At 66.9% G+C, this 18,216-nt stretch overlaps 1 protein-coding gene across 2 annotated transcripts in view; it reads left to right on the top strand.

Moving 5' to 3' along the window:
- The window catches only part of LOC140399889 (RNA-binding protein 4-like), an 18,925-nt gene extending 1,540 nt beyond the window's left edge, over window positions 1–17,385 (top strand). Inside the window, exons 2-4 of one of the 2 annotated variants that reach the window (XM_072489361.1) lie at window positions 12,841–13,147; window positions 15,582–16,163; window positions 17,000–17,385. In XM_072489361.1, coding sequence (XP_072345462.1) covers window positions 12,841–13,147; window positions 15,582–16,156 — 882 coding nt within the window. In that variant the 3' untranslated portion in view covers window positions 16,157–16,163; window positions 17,000–17,385. The remainder of the gene's footprint in view (window positions 1–12,840; window positions 13,148–15,581; window positions 16,164–16,999) is intronic. The other variant, XM_072489362.1, reaches the window with a different exon arrangement.
- The last annotated feature ends 831 nt before the right edge of the window (window positions 17,386–18,216 follow it).

The following is an 18,216-nucleotide window of genomic DNA, read 5'->3' on the forward strand; positions in this document are numbered from 1 at the left end:
GATCTCCCCCCCCCCTCCCTGATCTCCCCCCCCCCTCCCCGATCTCCCCCCCCCCTCCCTGATCTCCCCCCCCCCTCCCCGATCTCCCCCCCCACTCCCCGATCTCCCCCCCCACTCCCCGATCTCCCCCCCCCTCCCCGATCTCCCCCCCCCTCCCCGATCTCCCCCCCCCTCCCCGATCTCCCCCCCCCTCCCCGATCTCCCCCCCCCCTCCCCGATCTCCCCCCCCCCTCCCCGATCTCCCCCCCCCCTCCCCGATCTCCCCCCCCCTCCCCGATCTCCCCCCCCCCTCCCCGATCCCCCCCCCTCCCCGATCTCCCCCCCCCTCCCCGATCTCCCCCCCCCCCCCTCCCCGATCTCCCCCCCCTCCCCGATCTCCCCCCCCCCTCCCCGATCTCCACCCCCTCCCCGATCTCCCCCCCCTCCCCGATCTCCCCCCCCTCCCCGATCTCCCCCCCTCCCCGATCTCCCCCCTCCCCGATCTCCCCCCCTCCCCGATCTCCCCCCTCCCCGATCTCCCCCCCTCCCCGATCTCCCCCCCCTCCCGATCTCCCCCCCCTCCCCGATCTCCCCCCCCTCCCCGATCTCCCCCCCTCCCCGATCTCCCCCCCTCCCCGATCTCCCCCCCTCCCCGATCTCCCCCCCCTCCCCGATCTCCCCCCCTCCCCGATCTCCCCCCCTCCCCGATCTCCCCCCCTCCCCGATCTCCCCCCCTCCCCGATCTCCCCCCCCTCCCCGATCTCCCCCCCCTCCCCGATCTCCCCCCCCTCCCCGATCTCCCCCCTCCCCGATCTCCCCCCCCCTCCCCGATCTCCCCCCCTCCCCGATCTCTCCCCCCCTCCCCGATCTCCCCCCCTCCCCGATCTCCCCCCCCCTCCCCGATCTCCCCCCCCCTCCCCGATCTCCCCCCCCCTCCCCGATCTCCCCCCCTCCCCGATCTCCCCCCCCCTCCCCGATCTCTCCCCCCCCTCCCCGATCTCCCCCCCCCTCCCCGATCTCCCCCCCCTCCCCGATCTCCCCCCCCCTCCCCGATCTCTCCCCCCCCCTCCCCGATCTCCCCCCCCCCTCCCCGATCTCCCCCCCCTCCCCGATCTCCCCCCCCCTCCCCGATCTCCCCCCCCCTCCCCGATCTCCCCCCCCCTCCCCGATCTCCCCCCCCTCCCCGATCTCCCCCCCCCTCCCCCGATCTCCCCCCCCTCCCCGATCTCCCCCCCTCCCCGATCTCCCCCCCCTCCCCGATCTCCCCCCCCTCCCCGATCTCCCCCCCCTCCCCGATCTCCCCCCCCCTCCCCGATCTCCCCCCCCTCCCCGATCTCCCCCCCCTCCCCGATCTCCCCCCCCTCCCCGATCTCCCCCCCTCCCCGATCTCCCCCCCTCCCCGATCTCCCCCCCCCTCCCCGATCTCCCCCCCTCCCCGATCTCCCCCCCTCCCCGATCTCCCCCCCTCCCCGATCTCCCCCCCTCCCCGATCTCCCCCCCTCCCCGATCTCCCCCCCCTCCCCGATCTCCCCCCCTCCCCGATCTCCCCCCCTCCCCGATCTCCCCCCCCTCCCCGATCTCCCCCCCTCCCCGATCTCCCCCCCTCCCCGATCTCCCCCCTCCCGATCTCCCCCCCTCCCCGATCTCCCCCCCCTCCCCGATCTCCCCCCCTCCCCGATCTCCCCCCCCTCCCCGATCTCCCCCCCCCTCCCCGATCTCCCCCCCCCTCCCCGATCTCCCCCCCCCTCCCCGATCTCCCCCCCCTCCCCGATCTCCCCCCCCTCCCCGATCTCCCCCCCCTCCCCGATCTCCCCCCCCTCCCCGATCTCCCCCCCCTCCCCGATCTCCCCCCCCTCCCCGATCTCCCCCCCCCCCCTCCCCGATCTCCCCCCCCTCCCCGATCTCCCCCCCCTCCCCGATCTCCCCCCCCTCCCCGATCTCCCCCCCCTCCCCGATCTCCCCCCCCTCCCCGATTCTCCCCCCCCTCCCCGATCTCCCCCCCCCTCCCCGATCTCCCCCCCCCTCCCCGATCTCCCCCCCCTCCCCGATCTCCCCCCCTCCCCGATCTCCCCCCCCTCCCCGATCTCCCCCCCCTCCCCGATCTCCCCCCCCTCCCCGATCTCCCCCCCCCTCCCCGATCTCCCCCCCCCTCCCCGATCTCCCCCCCCCTCCCCGATCTCCCCCCCTCCCCGATCTCCCCCCCCTCCCCGATCTCCCCCCCTCCCCGATCTCCCCCCCTCCCCGATCTCCCCCCCTCCCCGATCTCCCCCCCTCCCCGATCTCCCCCCCTCCCCGATCTCCCCCCCTCCCCGATCTCCCCCCCTCCCCGATCTCCCCCCCTCCCCGATCTCCCCCCCCTCCCCGATCTCCCCCCCCTCCCCGATCTCCCCCCCCTCCCCGATCTCCCCCCCCTCCCCGATCTCCCCCCCCCCCCTCCCTGATCTCCCCCCCCCCCTCCCTGATCTCCCCCCCCTCCCTGATCTCCCCCCCTCCCTGATCTCCCCCCCTCCCCTGATCTCCCCCCCTCCCCGATCTCCCCCCCTCCCCGATCTCCCCCCCCCCCCCTCCCCGATCTCCCTCCCCGATCTCCCCCCCCCTCCCCGATCTCCCCCCCCTCCCCGATCTCCCCCCCCTCCCCGATCTCCCCCCCCTCCCCGATCTCCCTCCCCCTCCCCGATCTCCCTCCCCCTCCCCGATCTCCCTCCCCCTCCCCGATCTCCCCCCCCCCTCCCCGATCTCCCCCCCTCCCCGATCTCCCCCCTCCCCGATCTCCCCCCCTCCCCGATCTCCCCCCCTCCCCGATCTCCCCCCCTCCCCGATCTCCCCCCTCCCCGATCTCCCCCCCTCCCCGATCTCCCCCCCTCCCCGATCTCCCCCCCTCCCCGATCTCCCCCCCTCCCCGATCTCCCCCCCTCCCCGATCTCCCCCCCCCTCCCCGATCTCCCCCCCCTCCCCGATCTCCCCCCCCTCCCCGATCTCCCCCCCCTCCCCGATCTCCCCCCCCCCTCCCCGATCTCCCCCGATCTCCCCCCCTCCCCGATCTCCCCCCCTCCCCGATCTCCCCCCCTCCCCGATCTCCCCCCCTCCCCGATCTCCCCCCCTCCCCGATCTCCCCCCCTCCCCGATCTCCCCCCCTCCCCGATCTCCCCCCCTCCCCGATCTCCCCCCCTCCCCGATCTCCCCCCCTCCCCGATCTCCCCCCCTCCCCGATCTCCCCCCCTCCCCGATCTCCCCCCCTCCCCGATCTCCCCCCCTCCCCGATCTCCCCGATCTCCCCCCCCTCCCCGATCTCCCCCCCTCCCCGATCTCCCCCCCTCCCCGATCTCCCCCCCTCCCCGATCTCCCCCCCTCCCCGATCTCCCCCCTCCCCGATCTCCCCCCCCCTCCCCGATCTCCCCCCCCCTCCCCGATCTCCCCCCCCCCTCCCCGATCTCCCCCCCCCCTCCCCGATCTCCCCCCCCCTCCCTGATCTCCCCCCCCTCCCCGATCTCCCCCCCCCCGATCTCCCCCCCCCCTCCCCGATCTCCCCCCCCCCTCCCCGATCTCCCCCCCCCCTCCCCGATCTCCCCCCCCCTCCCCGATCTCCCCCCCCCTCCCCGATCTCCCCCCCCCCTCCCCGATCTCCCCCCCCCCTCCCCGATCTCCCCCCCCCCTCCCCGATCTCCCCCCCCCCTCCCCGATCTCCCCCCCCCCTCCCCGATCTCCCCCCCCTCCCCGATCTCCCCCCCTCCCCGATCTCCCCCCCCCTCCCCGATCTCCCCCCCCTCCCCGATCTCCCCCCCTCCCCGATCTCCCCCCCTCCCCGATCTCCCCCCCTCCCCGATCTCCCCCCTCCCCGATCTCCCCCCCCTCCCCGATCTCCCCCCCTCCCCGATCTCCCCCCCTCCCCGATCTCCCCCCCCCTCCCCGATCTCCCCCCTCCCCGATCTCCCCCCTCCCCGATCTCCCCCCCTCCCCGATCTCCCCCCCCTCCCCGATCTCCCCCCCTCCCCGATCTCCCCCCCTCCCCGATCTCCCCCCCTCCCCGATCTCCCCCCCCTCCCCGATCTCCCCCCCTCCCCGATCTCCCCCCCTCCCCGATCTCCCCCCCTCCCCGATCTCCCCCCCTCCCCGATCTCCCCCCCTCCCCGATCTCCCCCCCTCCCCGATCTCCCCCCCTCCCCGATCTCCCCCCCTCCCCGATCTCCCCCCCTCCCCGATCTCCCCCCCTCCCCGATCTCCCCCCCTCCCCGATCTCCCCCCCTCCCCGATCTCCCCCCCTCCCCGATCTCCCCCCCTCCCCGATCTCCCCCCCTCCCCGATCTCCCCCCCTCCCCGATCTCCCCCCCTCCCCGATCTCCCCCCCTCCCCGATCTCCCCCCCTCCCCGATCTCCCCCCCCCTCCCCGATCTCCCCCCCCCTCCCCGATCTCCCCCCCCCTCCCCGATCTCCCCCCCCTCCCCGATCTCCCCCCCCCTCCCCGATCTCCCCCCCCTCCCCGATCTCCCCCCCCCCTCCCCGATCTCCCCCCCCCCCTCCCCGATCTCCCCCCCTCCCCGATCTCCCCCCCCCTCCCCGATCTCCCCCCCCCCTCCCCGATCTCCCCCCCTCCCCGATCTCCCCCCCTCCCCGATCTCCCCCCCCTCCCCGATCTCCCCCCCTCCCCGATCTCCCCCCCCCTCCCCGATCTCCCCCCCCCTCCCCGATCTCCCCCCCCTCCCCGATCTCCCCCCCTCCCCGATCTCCCCCCCCCCCCCCTCCCCGATCTCCCCCCCCCTCCCTGATCTCCCCCCCTCCCTGATCTCCCCCCCTCCCTGATCTCCCCCCCTCCCTGATCTCCCCCCCTCCCTGATCTCCCCCCCTCCCTGATCTCCCCCCCTCCCTGATCTCCCCCCCTCCCTGATCTCCCCCCCTCCCTGATCTCCCCCCCTCCCTGATCTCCCCCCCTCCCTGATCTCCCCCCCTCCCTGATCTCCCCCCCTCCCCGATCTCCCCCCCCCTCCCCGATCTCCCCCCCCCCTCCCCGATCTCCCTCCCCGATCTCCCCCCCCCTCCCCGATCTCCCCCCCCCCCTCCCCGATCTCCCCTCCCCGATCTCCCCCCCCTCCCCGATCTCCCTCCCCCTCCCCGATCTCCCCCCCCCCTCCCCGATCTCCCCCCCCCCTCCCCGATCTCCCCCCCTCCCCGATCTCCCCCCCTCCCCGATCTCCCCCCCTCCCCGATCTCCCCCCCTCCCCGATCTCCCCCCCTCCCCGATCTCCCCCCCTCCCCGATCTCCCCCCCTCCCCGATCTCCCCCCCTCCCCGATCTCCCCCCCTCCCCGATCTCCCCCCCTCCCCGATCTCCCCCCCTCCCCGATCTCCCCCCCTCCCCGATCTCCCCCCCTCCCCGATCTCCCCCCCCTCCCCGATCTCCCCCCCTCCCCGATCTCCCCCCCTCCCCGATCTCCCCCCCTCCCCGATCTCCCCCCCTCCCCGATCTCCCCCCCTCCCCGATCTCCCCCCCTCCCCGATCTCCCCCCCTCCCCGATCTCCCCCCTCCCCGATCTCCCCCCTCCCCGATCTCCCCCCCTCCCCGATCTCCCCCCCTCCCCGATCTCCCCCCCTCCCCGATCTCCCCCCCTCCCCGATCTCCCCCCCCCTCCCCGATCTCCCGATCTCCCCCCCTCCCCGATCTCCCCCCCCTCCCCGATCTCCCCCCCCTCCCCGATCTCCCCCCCTCCCCGATCTCCCCCCCTCCCCGATCTCCCCCCCCTCCCCGATCTCCCCCCCTCCCCGATCTCCCCCCCTCCCCGATCTCCCCCCCCTCCCCGATCTCCCCCCCCTCCCCGATCTCCCCCCCCCCTCCCCGATCTCCCCCCCCCCTCCCCGATCTCCCCCCCCCTCCCCGATCTCCCCCCCCCTCCCCGATCTCCCCCCCCCCTCCCCGATCTCCCCCCCCCTCCCTGATCTCTCCCCCCCTCCCTGATCTCCCCCCCTCCCTGATCTCCCCCCCTCCCCGATCTCCCCCCCCCTCCCCGATCTCCCCCCCCCCCTCCCCGATCTCCCCCCCCCTCCCCGATCTCCCCCCCCCTCCCCGATCTCCCCCCCCCTCCCCGATCTCACCCCCCCTCCCCGATCTCCCCCCCCCCCTCCCCGATCTCCCCCCCTCCCCGATCTCCCCCCCTCCCCGATCTCCCCCCCTCCCCGATCTCCCGATCTCCCCCCCTCCCCGATCTCCCCCCCTCCCCGATCTCCCCCCCCCTCCCCGATCTCCCCCCCCCTCCCCGATCTCCCCCCCCCTCCCCGATCTCCCCCCCCCTCCCCGATCTCCCCCCCCTCCCCGATCTCCCCCCCCCTCCCCGATCTCCCCCCCCCTCCCCGATCTCCCCCCCCCCTCCCCGATCTCCCCCCCCTCCCCGATCTCCCCCCCCTCCCCGATCTTCCCCCCCTCCCCGATTTCCCCCCTCCCCAATCTCTCCCCCCCTCCCCGATCTCTCCCCCCCTCCCCGATCTCTCCCCCCCTCCCCGATCTCTCCGCCCCTCTCCCCGATCTCTCCGCCCCTCTCCCCGATCTCTCCGCCCCTCTCCCCGATCTCTCCGCCCCTCTCCCCGATCTCTCCGCCCCTCTCCCCGATCTCTCCGCCCCTCTCCCCGATCTCTCCGCCCCTCTCCCCGATCTCTCCGCCCCTCTCCCCGATCTCTCCGCCCCTCTCCCCGATCTCTCCGCCCCTCTCCCCGATCTCTCCGCCCCTCTCCCCGATCTCCCCCCCTCCCCGATCTCCCCCCCTCCCCGATCTCCCCCCCCCGATCTCCCCCCCCCCCCCTCCCCGATCTCCCCCCCCCGATCTCCCCCCCCCCCCCCTCCCCGATCTCCCCCCCCTCCCCGATCTCCCCCCCCCTCCCCGATCTCCCCCCCCCCTCCCCGATCTCCCCCCCCCTCCCCGATCTCCCCCCCCTCCCCGATCTCCCCCCCCTCCCCGATCTCCCCCCCCCCTCCCCGATCTCCCCCCCCCCTCCCCGATCGCCCCCCCCCTCCCCGATCGCCCCCCCCCTCCCCGATCTCCCCCCCCTCCCCGATCTCCCCCCCCTCCCCGATCTCCCCCCCCTCCCCGATCTCCCCCCCCCTCCCCGATCTCCCCCCCCTCCCCGATCTCCCCCCCCTCCCCGATCTCCCCCCCCTCCCCGATCTCCCCCCCCTCCCCGATCTCCCCCCCCTCCCCGATCTCCCCCCCCTCCCCGATCTCCCCCCCCCCTCCCCGATCTCCCCCCTCCCCGATCTCCCCCCCCCTCCCCGATCTCCCCCCCCCCTCCCCGATCTCCCCCCCCCTCCCCGATCTCCCCCCCCCTCCCCGATCTCCCCCCCCCTCCCCGATCTCCCCCCCCCTCCCCGATCTCCCCCCCTCCCCGATCTCCCCCCTCCCCGATCTCCCCCCTCCCCGATCTCCCCCCTCCCCGATCTCCCCCCCTCCCCGATCTCCCCCCCTCCCCGATCTCCCCCCTCCCCGATCTCCCCCCTCCCCGATCTCCCCCCTCCCCGATCTCCCCCCCTCCCCGATCTCCCCCCCTCCCCGATCTCCCCCCCCTCCCCGATCTCCCCCTCCCCGATCTCCCCCCCCCTCCCCGATCTCCCCCCCCCTCCCCGATCTCCCCCCCCCCCTCCCCGATCTCCCCCCCCCCCCTCCCCGATCTCCCCCCTCCCGATCTCTCCCCCCCCTCCCCGATCTCTCCCCCCATCCCCGATCTCTCCCCCCATCCCCGATCTCTCCCCCCATCCCCGATCTCTCCCCCCCTCCCCGATCTCTCCCCCCCTCCCCGATCTCTCCCCCCCTCCCTGATCTCCCCCCCTCCCTGATCTCCCCCCCTCCCTGATCTCCCCCCCTCCCTGATCTCCCCCCCTCCCTGATCTCCCCCCCTCCCTGATCTCCCCCCCTCCCCGATCTCCCCCCCCCTCCCCGATCTCCCCCCCCCCTCCCCGATCTCCCTCCCCGATCTCCCCCCCCCCCTCCCCGATCTCTCCCCCCCCCCTCCCCGATCTCCCCCCCCCCCCCCTCCCCGATCTCCCCCCCCTCCCCGATCTCCCTCCCCCTCCCCGATCTCCCCCCCCCCTCCCCGATCTCCCCCCCTCCCCGATCTCCCCCCCTCCCCGATCTCCCCCCCTCCCCGATCTCCCCCCCTCCCCGATCTCCCCCCCTCCCCGATCTCCCCCCCCTCCCCGATCTCCCCCCCTCCCCGATCTCCCCCCCTCCCCGATCTCCCCCCCTCCCCGATCTCCCCCCCCCTCCCCGATCTCCCCCCCCTCCCCGATCTCCCCCCCTCCCCGATCTCCCCCCCTCCCCGATCTCCCCCCCTCCCCGATCTCCCCCCCTCCCCGATCTCCCCCCCTCCCCGATCTCCCCCCCTCCCCGATCTCCCCCCCTCCCCGATCTCCCCCCCTCCCCGATCTCCCCCCCTCCCCGATCTCCCCCCCCTCCCCGATCTCCCGATCTCCCCCCCTCCCCGATCTCCCCCCCCTCCCCGATCTCCCCCCCCTCCCCGATCTCCCCCCCTCCCCGATCTCCCCCCCTCCCCGATCTCCCCCCCTCCCCGATCTCCCCCCCTCCCCGATCTCCCCCCCTCCCCGATCTCCCCCCCTCCCCGATCTCCCCCCCCTCCCCGATCTCCCCCCCCCCTCCCCGATCTCCCCCCCCCCCTCCCCGATCTCCCCCCCCCCTCCCCGATCTCCCCCCCCCTCCCCGATCTCCCCCCCCCTCCCCGATCTCCCCCCCCCTCCCCGATCTCCCCCCCCCTCCCTGATCTCCCCCCCCCTCCCTGATCTCCCCCCCTCCCTGATCTCCCCCCCCTCCCTGATCTCCCCCCCTCCCCGATCTCCCCCCCCCCTCCCCGATCTCCCCCCCCCCCCTCCCCGATCTCCCCCCCTCCCCGATCTCCCCCCCCCTCCCCGATCTCCCCCCCCCCTCCCCGATCTCCCCCCCCCCCTCCCCGATCTCCCCCCCCCCCCCGATCTCCCCCCCTCCCCGATCTCCCCCCCTCCCCGATCTCCCCCCCTCCCCGATCTCCCCCCCTCCCCGATCTCCCCCCCTCCCCGATCTCCCGATCTCCCCCCCTCCCCGATCTCCCGATCTCCCCCCCTCCCCGATCTCCCCCCCTCCCCGATCTCCCCCCCCCCTCCCCGATCTCCCCCCCCCTCCCCGATCTCCCCCCCCCTCCCCGATCTCCCCCCCCCTCCCCGATCTCCCCCCCCCTCCCCGATCTCCCCCCCCTCCCCGATCTCCCCCCCCCTCCCCGATCTCCCCCCCCCTCCCCGATCTCCCCCCCCCCCTCCCCGATCTCCCCCCCCTCCCCGATCTCCCCCCCCTCCCCGATCTTCCCCCCCCTCCCCGATTTCCCCCCTCCCCAATCTCTCCCCCCCTCCCCAATCTCTCCCCCCCTCCCCGATCTCTCCCCCCCTCCCCGATCTCTCCGCCCCTCTCCCCGATCTCTCCGCCCCTCTCCCCGATCTCTCCGCCCCTCTCCCCGATCTCTCCGCCCCTCTCCCCGATCTCTCCGCCCCTCTCCCCGATCTCTCCGCCCCTCTCCCCGATCTCTCCGCCCCTCTCCCCGATCTCTCCGCCCCTCTCCCCGATCTCCCCCCCTCCCCGATCTCCCCCCCCCGATCTCCCCCCCCCCCCCTCCCCGATCTCCCCCCCCTCCCCGATCTCCCCCCCCTCCCCGATCTCCCCCCCCCTCCCCGATCTCCCCCCCCCTCCCCGATCTCCCCCCCCCTCCCCGATCTCCCCCCCCCTCCCCGATCTCCCCCCCCTCCCCGATCTCCCCCCCCTCCCCGATCTCCCCCCCCCCTCCCCGATCGCCCCCCCCCTCCCCGATCGCCCCCCCCCCTCCCCGATCTCCCCCCCCTCCCCGATCTCCCCCCCCTCCCCGATCTCCCCCCCCCTCCCCGATCTCCCCCCCCTCCCCGATCTCCCCCCCCTCCCCGATCTCCCCCCCCTCCCCGATCTCCCCCCCCTCCCCGATCTCCCCCCCCCCTCCCCGATCTCCCCCCTCCCCGATCTCCCCCCCCCCTCCCCGATCTCCCCCCCCCCCCTCCCCGATCTCCCCCCCCCTCCCCGATCTCCCCCCCCTCCCCGATCTCCCCCCCCCTCCCCGATCTCCCCCCCCTCCCCGATCTCCCCCCCCCTCCCCGATCTCCCCCCCTCCCCGATCTCCCCCCCTCCCCGATCTCCCCCCCTCCCCGATCTCCCCCCCTCCCCGATCTCCCCCCCTCCCCGATCTCCCCCCTCCCCGATCTCCCCCCTCCCCGATCTCCCCCCTCCCCGATCTCCCCCCCTCCCCGATCTCCCCCCCTCCCCGATCTCCCCCCCTCCCCGATCTCCCCCTCCCCGATCTCCCCCCCCTCCCCGATCTCCCCCCCCCTCCCCGATCTCCCCCCCCCTCCCCGATCTCCCCCCCCCTCCCCGATCTCCTCCCCCCCCCCTCCCCGATCTCCCCCTCCCGATCTCTCCCCCCCCTCCCCGATCTCTCTCCCCCCCCCCGATCTCTCCCCCCCCCCCTCCCCGATCTCTCCCCCCCTCCCCGATCTCTCCCCCCCCCCCTCCCCGATCTCTCCCCCCCTCCCCGATCTCTCCCCCCCTCCCCGATCTCTCCCCCTCCCCGATCTCCCCCTCCCCGATCTCCCCCCCCCCTCCCCGATCTCCCCCCCCCCTCCCCGATCTCCCCCCCCCCTCCCCGATCTCCCCCCCCCCTCCCCGATCTCCCCCCTCCCGATCTCTCCCCCCCCTCCCCGATCTCTCCCCCCCCCCTCCCCGATCTCTCCCCCCCCCCCTCCCCGATCTCTCCCCCCCTCCCCGATCTCTCCCCCCCTCCCCGATCTCTCCCCCCCTCCCCGATCTCTCCCCCCCTCCCCGATCTCTCCCCCCCTCCCCGATCTCTCCCCCCCTCCCCGATCTCTCCCCCCCTCCCCGATCTCTCCCCCCCTCCCCGATCTCTCCCCCCATCCCCGATCTCTCCCCCCATCCCCGATCTCTCCCCCCATCCCCGATCTCTCCCCCCCTCCCCGATCTCTCCCCCCCTCCCCGATCTCTCCCCCCCTCCCCGATCTCTCCCCCCCTCCCCGATCTCTCCCCCCCTCCCCGATCTCTCCCCCCCTCCCCGATCTCTCCCCCCCTCCCCGATCTCTCCCCCCCTCCCCGATCTCTCCCCCCCTCCCCGATCTCTCCCCCCCTCCCCGATCTCTCCCCCCCTCCCCGATCTCTCCCCCCCTCCCCGATCTCTCCCCCCCTCCCCGATCTCTCCCCCCCTCTCCCCGATCTCTCTCCCCCCCTCCCCGATCTCTCCCCCCCTCCCCGATCTCCCCCCCTCCCCGATCTCCCCCCCTCCCCGATCTCCCCCCCTCCCCGATCTCCCCCCCTCCCCGATCTCCCCCCCTCCCCGATCTCCCCCCCTCCCCGATCTCCCCCCCTCCCCGATCTCCCCCCCTCCCCGATCTCCCCCCCTCCCCGATCTCCCCCCCCTCCCCGATCTCCCCCCCCCTCCCCGATCTCCCCCCCCTCCCCGATCTCCCCCCCCCTCCCCGATCTCCCCCCCCCCCTCCCCGATCTCCCCCCCCCTCCCCGATCTCCCCCCCCTCCCCGATCTCCCCCCCCTCCCCGATCTCCCCCCCCTCCCCGATCTCCCCCCCCTCCCCGATCTCCCCCCCCCCCCCTCCCCGATCTCCCCCCCCCCCTCCCCGATCTCCCCCCCCCCCTCCCCGATCTCCCCCCCCCCCCCTCCCCGATCTCCCCCCCCCCCCCTCCCCGATCTCCCCCCCCCCTCCCCGATCTCCCCCCCCCTCCCCGATCTCCCCCCCCCCCTCCCCGATCTTCCCCCCCCCTCCCCGATCCCCCCCTCCTCGATCTCCCCCCTCCTCGATCTCCCCCCCCCTCCTCGATCTCCCCCCCCCCTCCGATCTCCCCCCCCCCCTCCCCGACCTCCCCCCCCCCTCCCCGCTCTCCGCCCCCCCCCTCCCCGATCCCCCCCTCCCCGATCTCCCCCCCCATCTCCCCCCCCCCCCCTGATCTCCCCGATTTTCCCCCCCGCCCCCCTCCCCGATCAGGGACTAAAGTCGGAAAGGATTCCACATTCTCACAACTCTGTGCAAGCGAGTTCTCCTCTTTGTTCTAGAGCCCTTGTGTTTATCCTGTACCCCCGACCTCTCTTTCTAAATCCCTCAACGATTGCAAACTGTCTGTTTCGATCTACTTGTCCCATCCTTTCCTAATTTCTAACCTTTCTATTACTGAGTTTCCTCTCTGTGAACTGACATTGCACCCTCTCTGAAGCCTCTATGTCTTCCTGTGGTGTGGAGCACATCCTATGCCATCAGCTTGACGTTTTACAAAGAACAATACAGCACACGAACAGGCCCTTTGGCCCTCCAAGCCTGCGCCGATCACGTGTCTTATCTAGACCAACCGCCTGTATACCCCGCCTGTTCATGTGCCTATAAGGTCGCTAACATATCTGCCTCAACCACCTCACGTGGCAGTGCATTCCAGGCCACCACCACCCTTTATGTAAAAAAAAAACTTCCCCCGCACACCTCCGCTGAACCTTTCCCCCCTCACCTTGAACTTGTGCCCCCTTGTAATTGTTTTATGTAGGGTAATGGCAGCTTTGTATTTGTTTGAAGTCTTGTCCTGTGGAGTCTTGTAGCACCTACATATAAAGTAGGAGATATGTCAGTAGAATGGAGGCTAAGAGCTCACAGCTTTTGAGAAACGCGAAATGGAGCGCGAGTGCTCTCAGATTGTGTTTAAAAGAGCATGGCAAGGAATTAGGTGGTGCTGTAACTATCTGCATCCGAGGTCCACAGGCTGAACCAGAGGAGAAAAATAAAATGTTGCTTGTATTTTGTTTTGCTTGATAGAATTATGGCTTTGTGCACATGGAGGATAAAAAAGCGGCAGTCGAGGCAATCAAGAACCTGCACCACCACAAACTGCATGGCCTCCCCATCAATGTCGAGGCCAGCAAAAGCAAGGTGAAGACCTCAACCAAACTGCACGTCAGCAACGTCGGCGACGAGTGCACAAACCAGGAGCTGCGATCCAGGTTCGAAGAGTACGGGCCTGTCATCGAGTGCGACATTGTCAAGGACTATGCCTTTGTGCACATGGAGCGGGAGGAGGATGCCATGGAAGCCATCCGAGGGTTTGATGGCACTGAGTTTAAAGGTGAAATTGGTGGTGGGGGGTGCTGCTTGTTGATATTTGTACGTCAGGATCCCGCACAGCCTGTAAGCTGTTGTGGGTGGAAGTGGAAGAACAGAGGAAACAGTTACTGTTTTTTAAAAAATCTGTCCGCTGCTCTTCACATGCTCAGTAAAATAATAGAGATTGCCTTTCTAAGAGATATTTGCAATTTCTGATTTTGTTGTCTGTCCTACGTCTGCATTGATAGTTTTCCAGATGAAGTATGTTATACTCGTCTCGGATAGGTTTCTAGGTAAAGTTACCAGCCAGTGTTTTGCACTGAATCCTGCGTCATAAAAGCCATTGTTCGCATTGCCCCGCTCTGCCAATATCGTTGGGCTGGGGTAGAGGGTTGGATCTGTAAACTGCTGATCACTATCCAATGACCCCCCCCCCCCCCACTTCCCCTCCCCCACCAGTAGGGAACATATTGATGCATTGAAGATGACATTGGGTTTGGGTTTTATGCTCCCCGCAGATGAATAGTTGCCCATACTCAACCCCTAGATGAAGACTGCCTAGTAGGTCTGGAGTTGGTTCCCCAATAAGTGAATCACTTGGCAGAACGTCAGGGTCTGATCATTTCTCTGAATGAGGAGGGATGGGTTCATTCACTGTAATCTCTTTCACATTTATCCATTTTGGGTTTTGCAGCGGGGGAGGGGTACTTGTCTCAAAGTTTGGACTTCCCTCAAAGGCAGGGTCACTTCAGCAGTGTTAGGCTGCACAGAAATTGCTGCTGTGAACCTAACGCAGACCGTATTGTGCTCGGGTAATGATATTGGAGGCAATAACCACCTATGTTACTCTGATGGGGGACTTGTCTGTCACTGAACTTGCATATCCAAAAGGCCATAGTTTGATTCCCCAGGTAGTCTGGTGAAAGTTGGATGTTCCTCACTCACTGAAGGGGAGGTGGACACACTGAGGACAATACTGGACTCCGCTGTGATTCCCAACATAAACAGATTACTCATCAGTTTGACTTGGAAGTAAGAGATGCTGTCACATTTAGCAGACAACGTTTTGAGAGGGGGCAGTTTAACCAGAAATCGGTCAAATAACGTATGTGTAGCCCAGTTCCATTAGCCGGGGACGTGACAAATCCAAGTATTGATCGGTTAAATGGCAATATTGCGCTGGAGAGATACTTTGTTTTAAATGGAAGTTCAGCTGTACTTGGCATCAGTTTGCTGAAATTTATTGAACCGCAGGTCGGATTGAAATTGTAAATGCTGAGCTTGTGTTGACTTCACTGCTGTTACGCAGTGTTTTGTGGACAAACTGATTGGGTTCGCCTTCAGTTTGCATTTGTTCTTTATCTGTCTTGAGCGCACTCTCACTTGCTGCCCCTGCAAGAGCTTTATTCCTCCACAGTGAGTTTGTGGCCACTGTTCTGTACAATGATGTAACGGTTGTACAAGAAAAGGGTAATTTGCTGCACTCCCAATGAGGCCACGCACTGGAGGGGCACGCAGGCAGGATGTGTGTGTGTGTGTGTGTGTGTGTGTGTGTGAACCTCACCGTTTTACCCCCTTTTAGAAATTTGCTTCTCGTGCTTAGGGAAAACTTAAATTGTTTTTTCAAGTACTCAATTCATTTTCTTTCCAATTAAGGGGCAATTTAGTGTGGCCAATCCACCTACTCTGCACATCTTTGAGTTGTGGGGGTGAGATCCACGTAGACACAGGAAAAATGTGCAAATGCGACATGGCCAATGACCCGGGGCTAGAATCGAACCTGGGTTCTCGGCGCTGTGAGGCAGCAGTGTGAACTGCTGTGCAACCGTGCCGTCCCATTGTTTAGGGAAAACTGATGCTGAGGTGAACCTCTGTGAAGTAGTGTGAGGAAGCTGAATGCCGCATCTTTTCTACTGACACATTTGGTTTCCTCCCACTCTATCACCTGCTGAGGTGACTTTTCTTCACTTTCCAGGTTTAATTGAAAAGTCAAAAGATAAAAGTGCAAAAGTAATTTGTCTTACAGGATAAACATACCCTTTGCAGTACTTTGCGACTTCCCCCTCTTCCTCTTTTAACCCCTCCCATGGTTTCAGGGGTAATGGACAATTTGTCACTGCTGTCGGATGTGTGTGAAATCCCTGTGCAGTCTCATCAGCCATTCATTTTATAAAATTAGTGTCTCTGTTTTCTCCTCTTCCACTGTCTTCCCTCAACACCCATCCGTGATTCCCTGTCCCTCAGTAACCGAAAGGTGGTTATTTGACTTTCCTGTAACATGCCAATTATCCTCAGTCCTTGGAACAGTTGTAATCAGATCCCCCCCCCTACCCCACCTCCCTCCACCACCCCCGCTGCTTTTGCATTGGGTTTAAGTTGAGCCACACGGCAAGAGACCACATTAAAAAAAAAAAAAAATGTCATTGAGCAAACTCTCTTGCGTCTTGTTTTCAAAGGCAAACGGATCCATGTCCAGCTGTCGAGGAGCCGGCTTCGGACACAACCTGGGATGGGCGAGAAAAACGGCTGTTTCCGGTGCGGTAAAGAGGGCCACTGGTCTAAAGAATGCCCCAAAGATCGTGGTGGTTTTGACGGTGGATTCACTGGCGACTACCCCCAACCATACTCAATGCGGCCCATGTCAGCGTACGGAGAGCGTCCGGTGTACAATGAGCGGTACGGGATGGCTCATCCCTACGAGAGCTATCCGGCACAGCCATATGCGGCGACGGGAGATCCCTACTTTGATCGGCGGCCGACTCAGCTTGCACCTGTAGGCACTGCGATGAGCAATTGCGTCCCTGGCGGGTTAGACCCCTACGGGAGGCACCCTGTGTTGCCCCCATCCTCTCCCTATTACGACAGGGATAGGAGCCCTCTGCGACGGATGCCCATGTCGGCCTCGAGCACCAGATATGGGTTTGATTACACGCAAGTCAGCGCGGCAGCAATGACCACTAGATCTCCATATGACGTGTCAAGCACAACAGGGAATACCTACTTGGACCGTTCGCGATACTCTATGTTCTGATCTGAAGGTGAGGCACTATCCTCTTTCAAACTGCAGGTGTGTGTCTGACATTGCAGACTTTGCTTCAGCCGAAACGTACTCAGTGGCTAATGTACAAGGAGCTTCAAGACTCCTCCCTCTCCCTTCTGCCCCAATCCTCAAGAGAATTTATCTGCGGAGTAATCAAGCCATACCCACACTGACCAACTGGTTAGCTTCTCCCAGCCCTTGCTTATGGCATCGTTGGGAAGTGGGGGGGGGGGGGGAGGGGGGCGCATATTAGCTGAGGTGTAGCTGCTTCCAGTTGGTGTTTAATACCCCGCCCTCTTCCAAAGTACGTGCATGGTGACCTGGGGTGGCAGTAGAATCAAGTGGGCTGGGATTTCCCGTCTTGATTAATAGGCTTCAGATGCATTCCTAAGATCTACGTATGAATTGGGACCAATTAGATATTCACCGGAAGGAAATCTGAGGCGACGAAACTCCCAATAGGGTCGCTGTTAATAGGTGATGTGGAGGATAGTGACCAGGAGAGCAATCTGCAGCCTGCACCTTCTATTGAAGTTGATAAGTATTGGAGTGCGACCGGAACCTCACACGCAATCCACCTTTGTTTTTATATAAAACAGGTTTCTTTTCTCTGCCGCTGAGGACCTCAGTTCATTGTGCATTAGCCACTGAAATGTCTCCGAGTCTGTCATCCACATGGCTCGTGTAGGACAGGGTGAAATGGCTGCGTGTTTCAGGGCAGTCAATTCGGGCTCTGATCGCAAAGGTGAGACGCGCGCCTTTTATTTTACACCATGTAAAAGAAAACCCTAAATTGACGTCCGTGTGTGCTTTTTTTTTTTTTGTTTCTTACAGGAATGATAAGTATCCCTTGATGAGAGATTCGGGTTCCCCGGTATATGTGCGAATCTTCGGGTTGTGCGGATGTGTCCATCAGCGGGATATAGCGCAAGGGACGTTTGGTGCGATACCCCACCCTAATATTTTTTAAAAGAAATAGTTAACAAAGTTAAACTTGGTTCCAGATATGAGTTCACTTTATCTGCAATGAGCGGTGTTTTTCTCCCGAAGACCGGGCTCGGTCTGCGTGTTTTATTTTAAAATAGTAACGGTTCTTTGTGATAGTCAGGAGTATATTGCGCCTCTCAGCAGTAGAAAACTTACTCTCTCTCTTTTTTTTTCAGTTATGCATTTTCTTGTATTGAAAGCTTATACAATAAATACCAGGTGTTTCACATTCAGTTCTTGGCTCTGAGTTGCTGCTTTGTGTTTGGTCCCTTCACTGTCTTGCGTTTTTTTTTGTTTGTTAAGCGGTGTGTGCGATGGACGGCAGTTTCTCTGTATAACAGGAGGTAGCTTCAGGCACTTGCTGAGTTTAACACCCGCTCACACAGACCTTGAGGACCATGAGCTCTGTGTTAAATTAGCCGATGCCCGCTGCTCACTGACTCCTAGGAAGTGTCGGTTGAGAACAGGATCTGAAATGAAATGAAAATCACTTATTGTCACAAGTAGGCTTCAAATGAAGTTACCGTGAAAAGCCCCTAGTCGCCACATTCCGGCGCCTGTTCGGAGAGGCTGGTATGGGAATTGAACCATGCTGCTGGCCTGCCTTGGTCTGCTTTCAAAGCCAGTGATTTAGCCCTGTGCTAAACAGCCCCTTAACTCTAGTGCCCTCTGCGTAGTGTCCTCTGCGATTGAACACAAGTGGAATGGCCTCTTGGGCTGAAAATGTGTGGAACTCAGTGGGGATATTTGGAATTCAAGACTTAGGCATACGTATCGTTTTAGACTGAACCGGCTTGTATGGGGCGACTGTGGGATCCACTGGATTCTAGCTTTGAACCTAAGCCTATGGATCCCTGGTGGGAAACCACCAGCCACTTGTGTCATTCGAGGACATAAATCTGGCTTGGTGTGCGCAGTGGGAAAGTTTAAGATGCTGGGAAATTGTTGGAATTCGCTTGAGCTTGCGGGGAAATAATGGAGGGAGCTTTACCCCTTATCTGAGCTGGGAGCGCTTGATGCCACTGTCACTGCACCAAAATAATTATCACCAGGTCCTGCCTTCA

Source organism: Scyliorhinus torazame, chromosome 24, assembly GCF_047496885.1.
Source record: "Scyliorhinus torazame isolate Kashiwa2021f chromosome 24, sScyTor2.1, whole genome shotgun sequence".
Classification (NCBI taxonomy): Eukaryota; Metazoa; Chordata; class Chondrichthyes; order Carcharhiniformes; family Scyliorhinidae; genus Scyliorhinus; species Scyliorhinus torazame.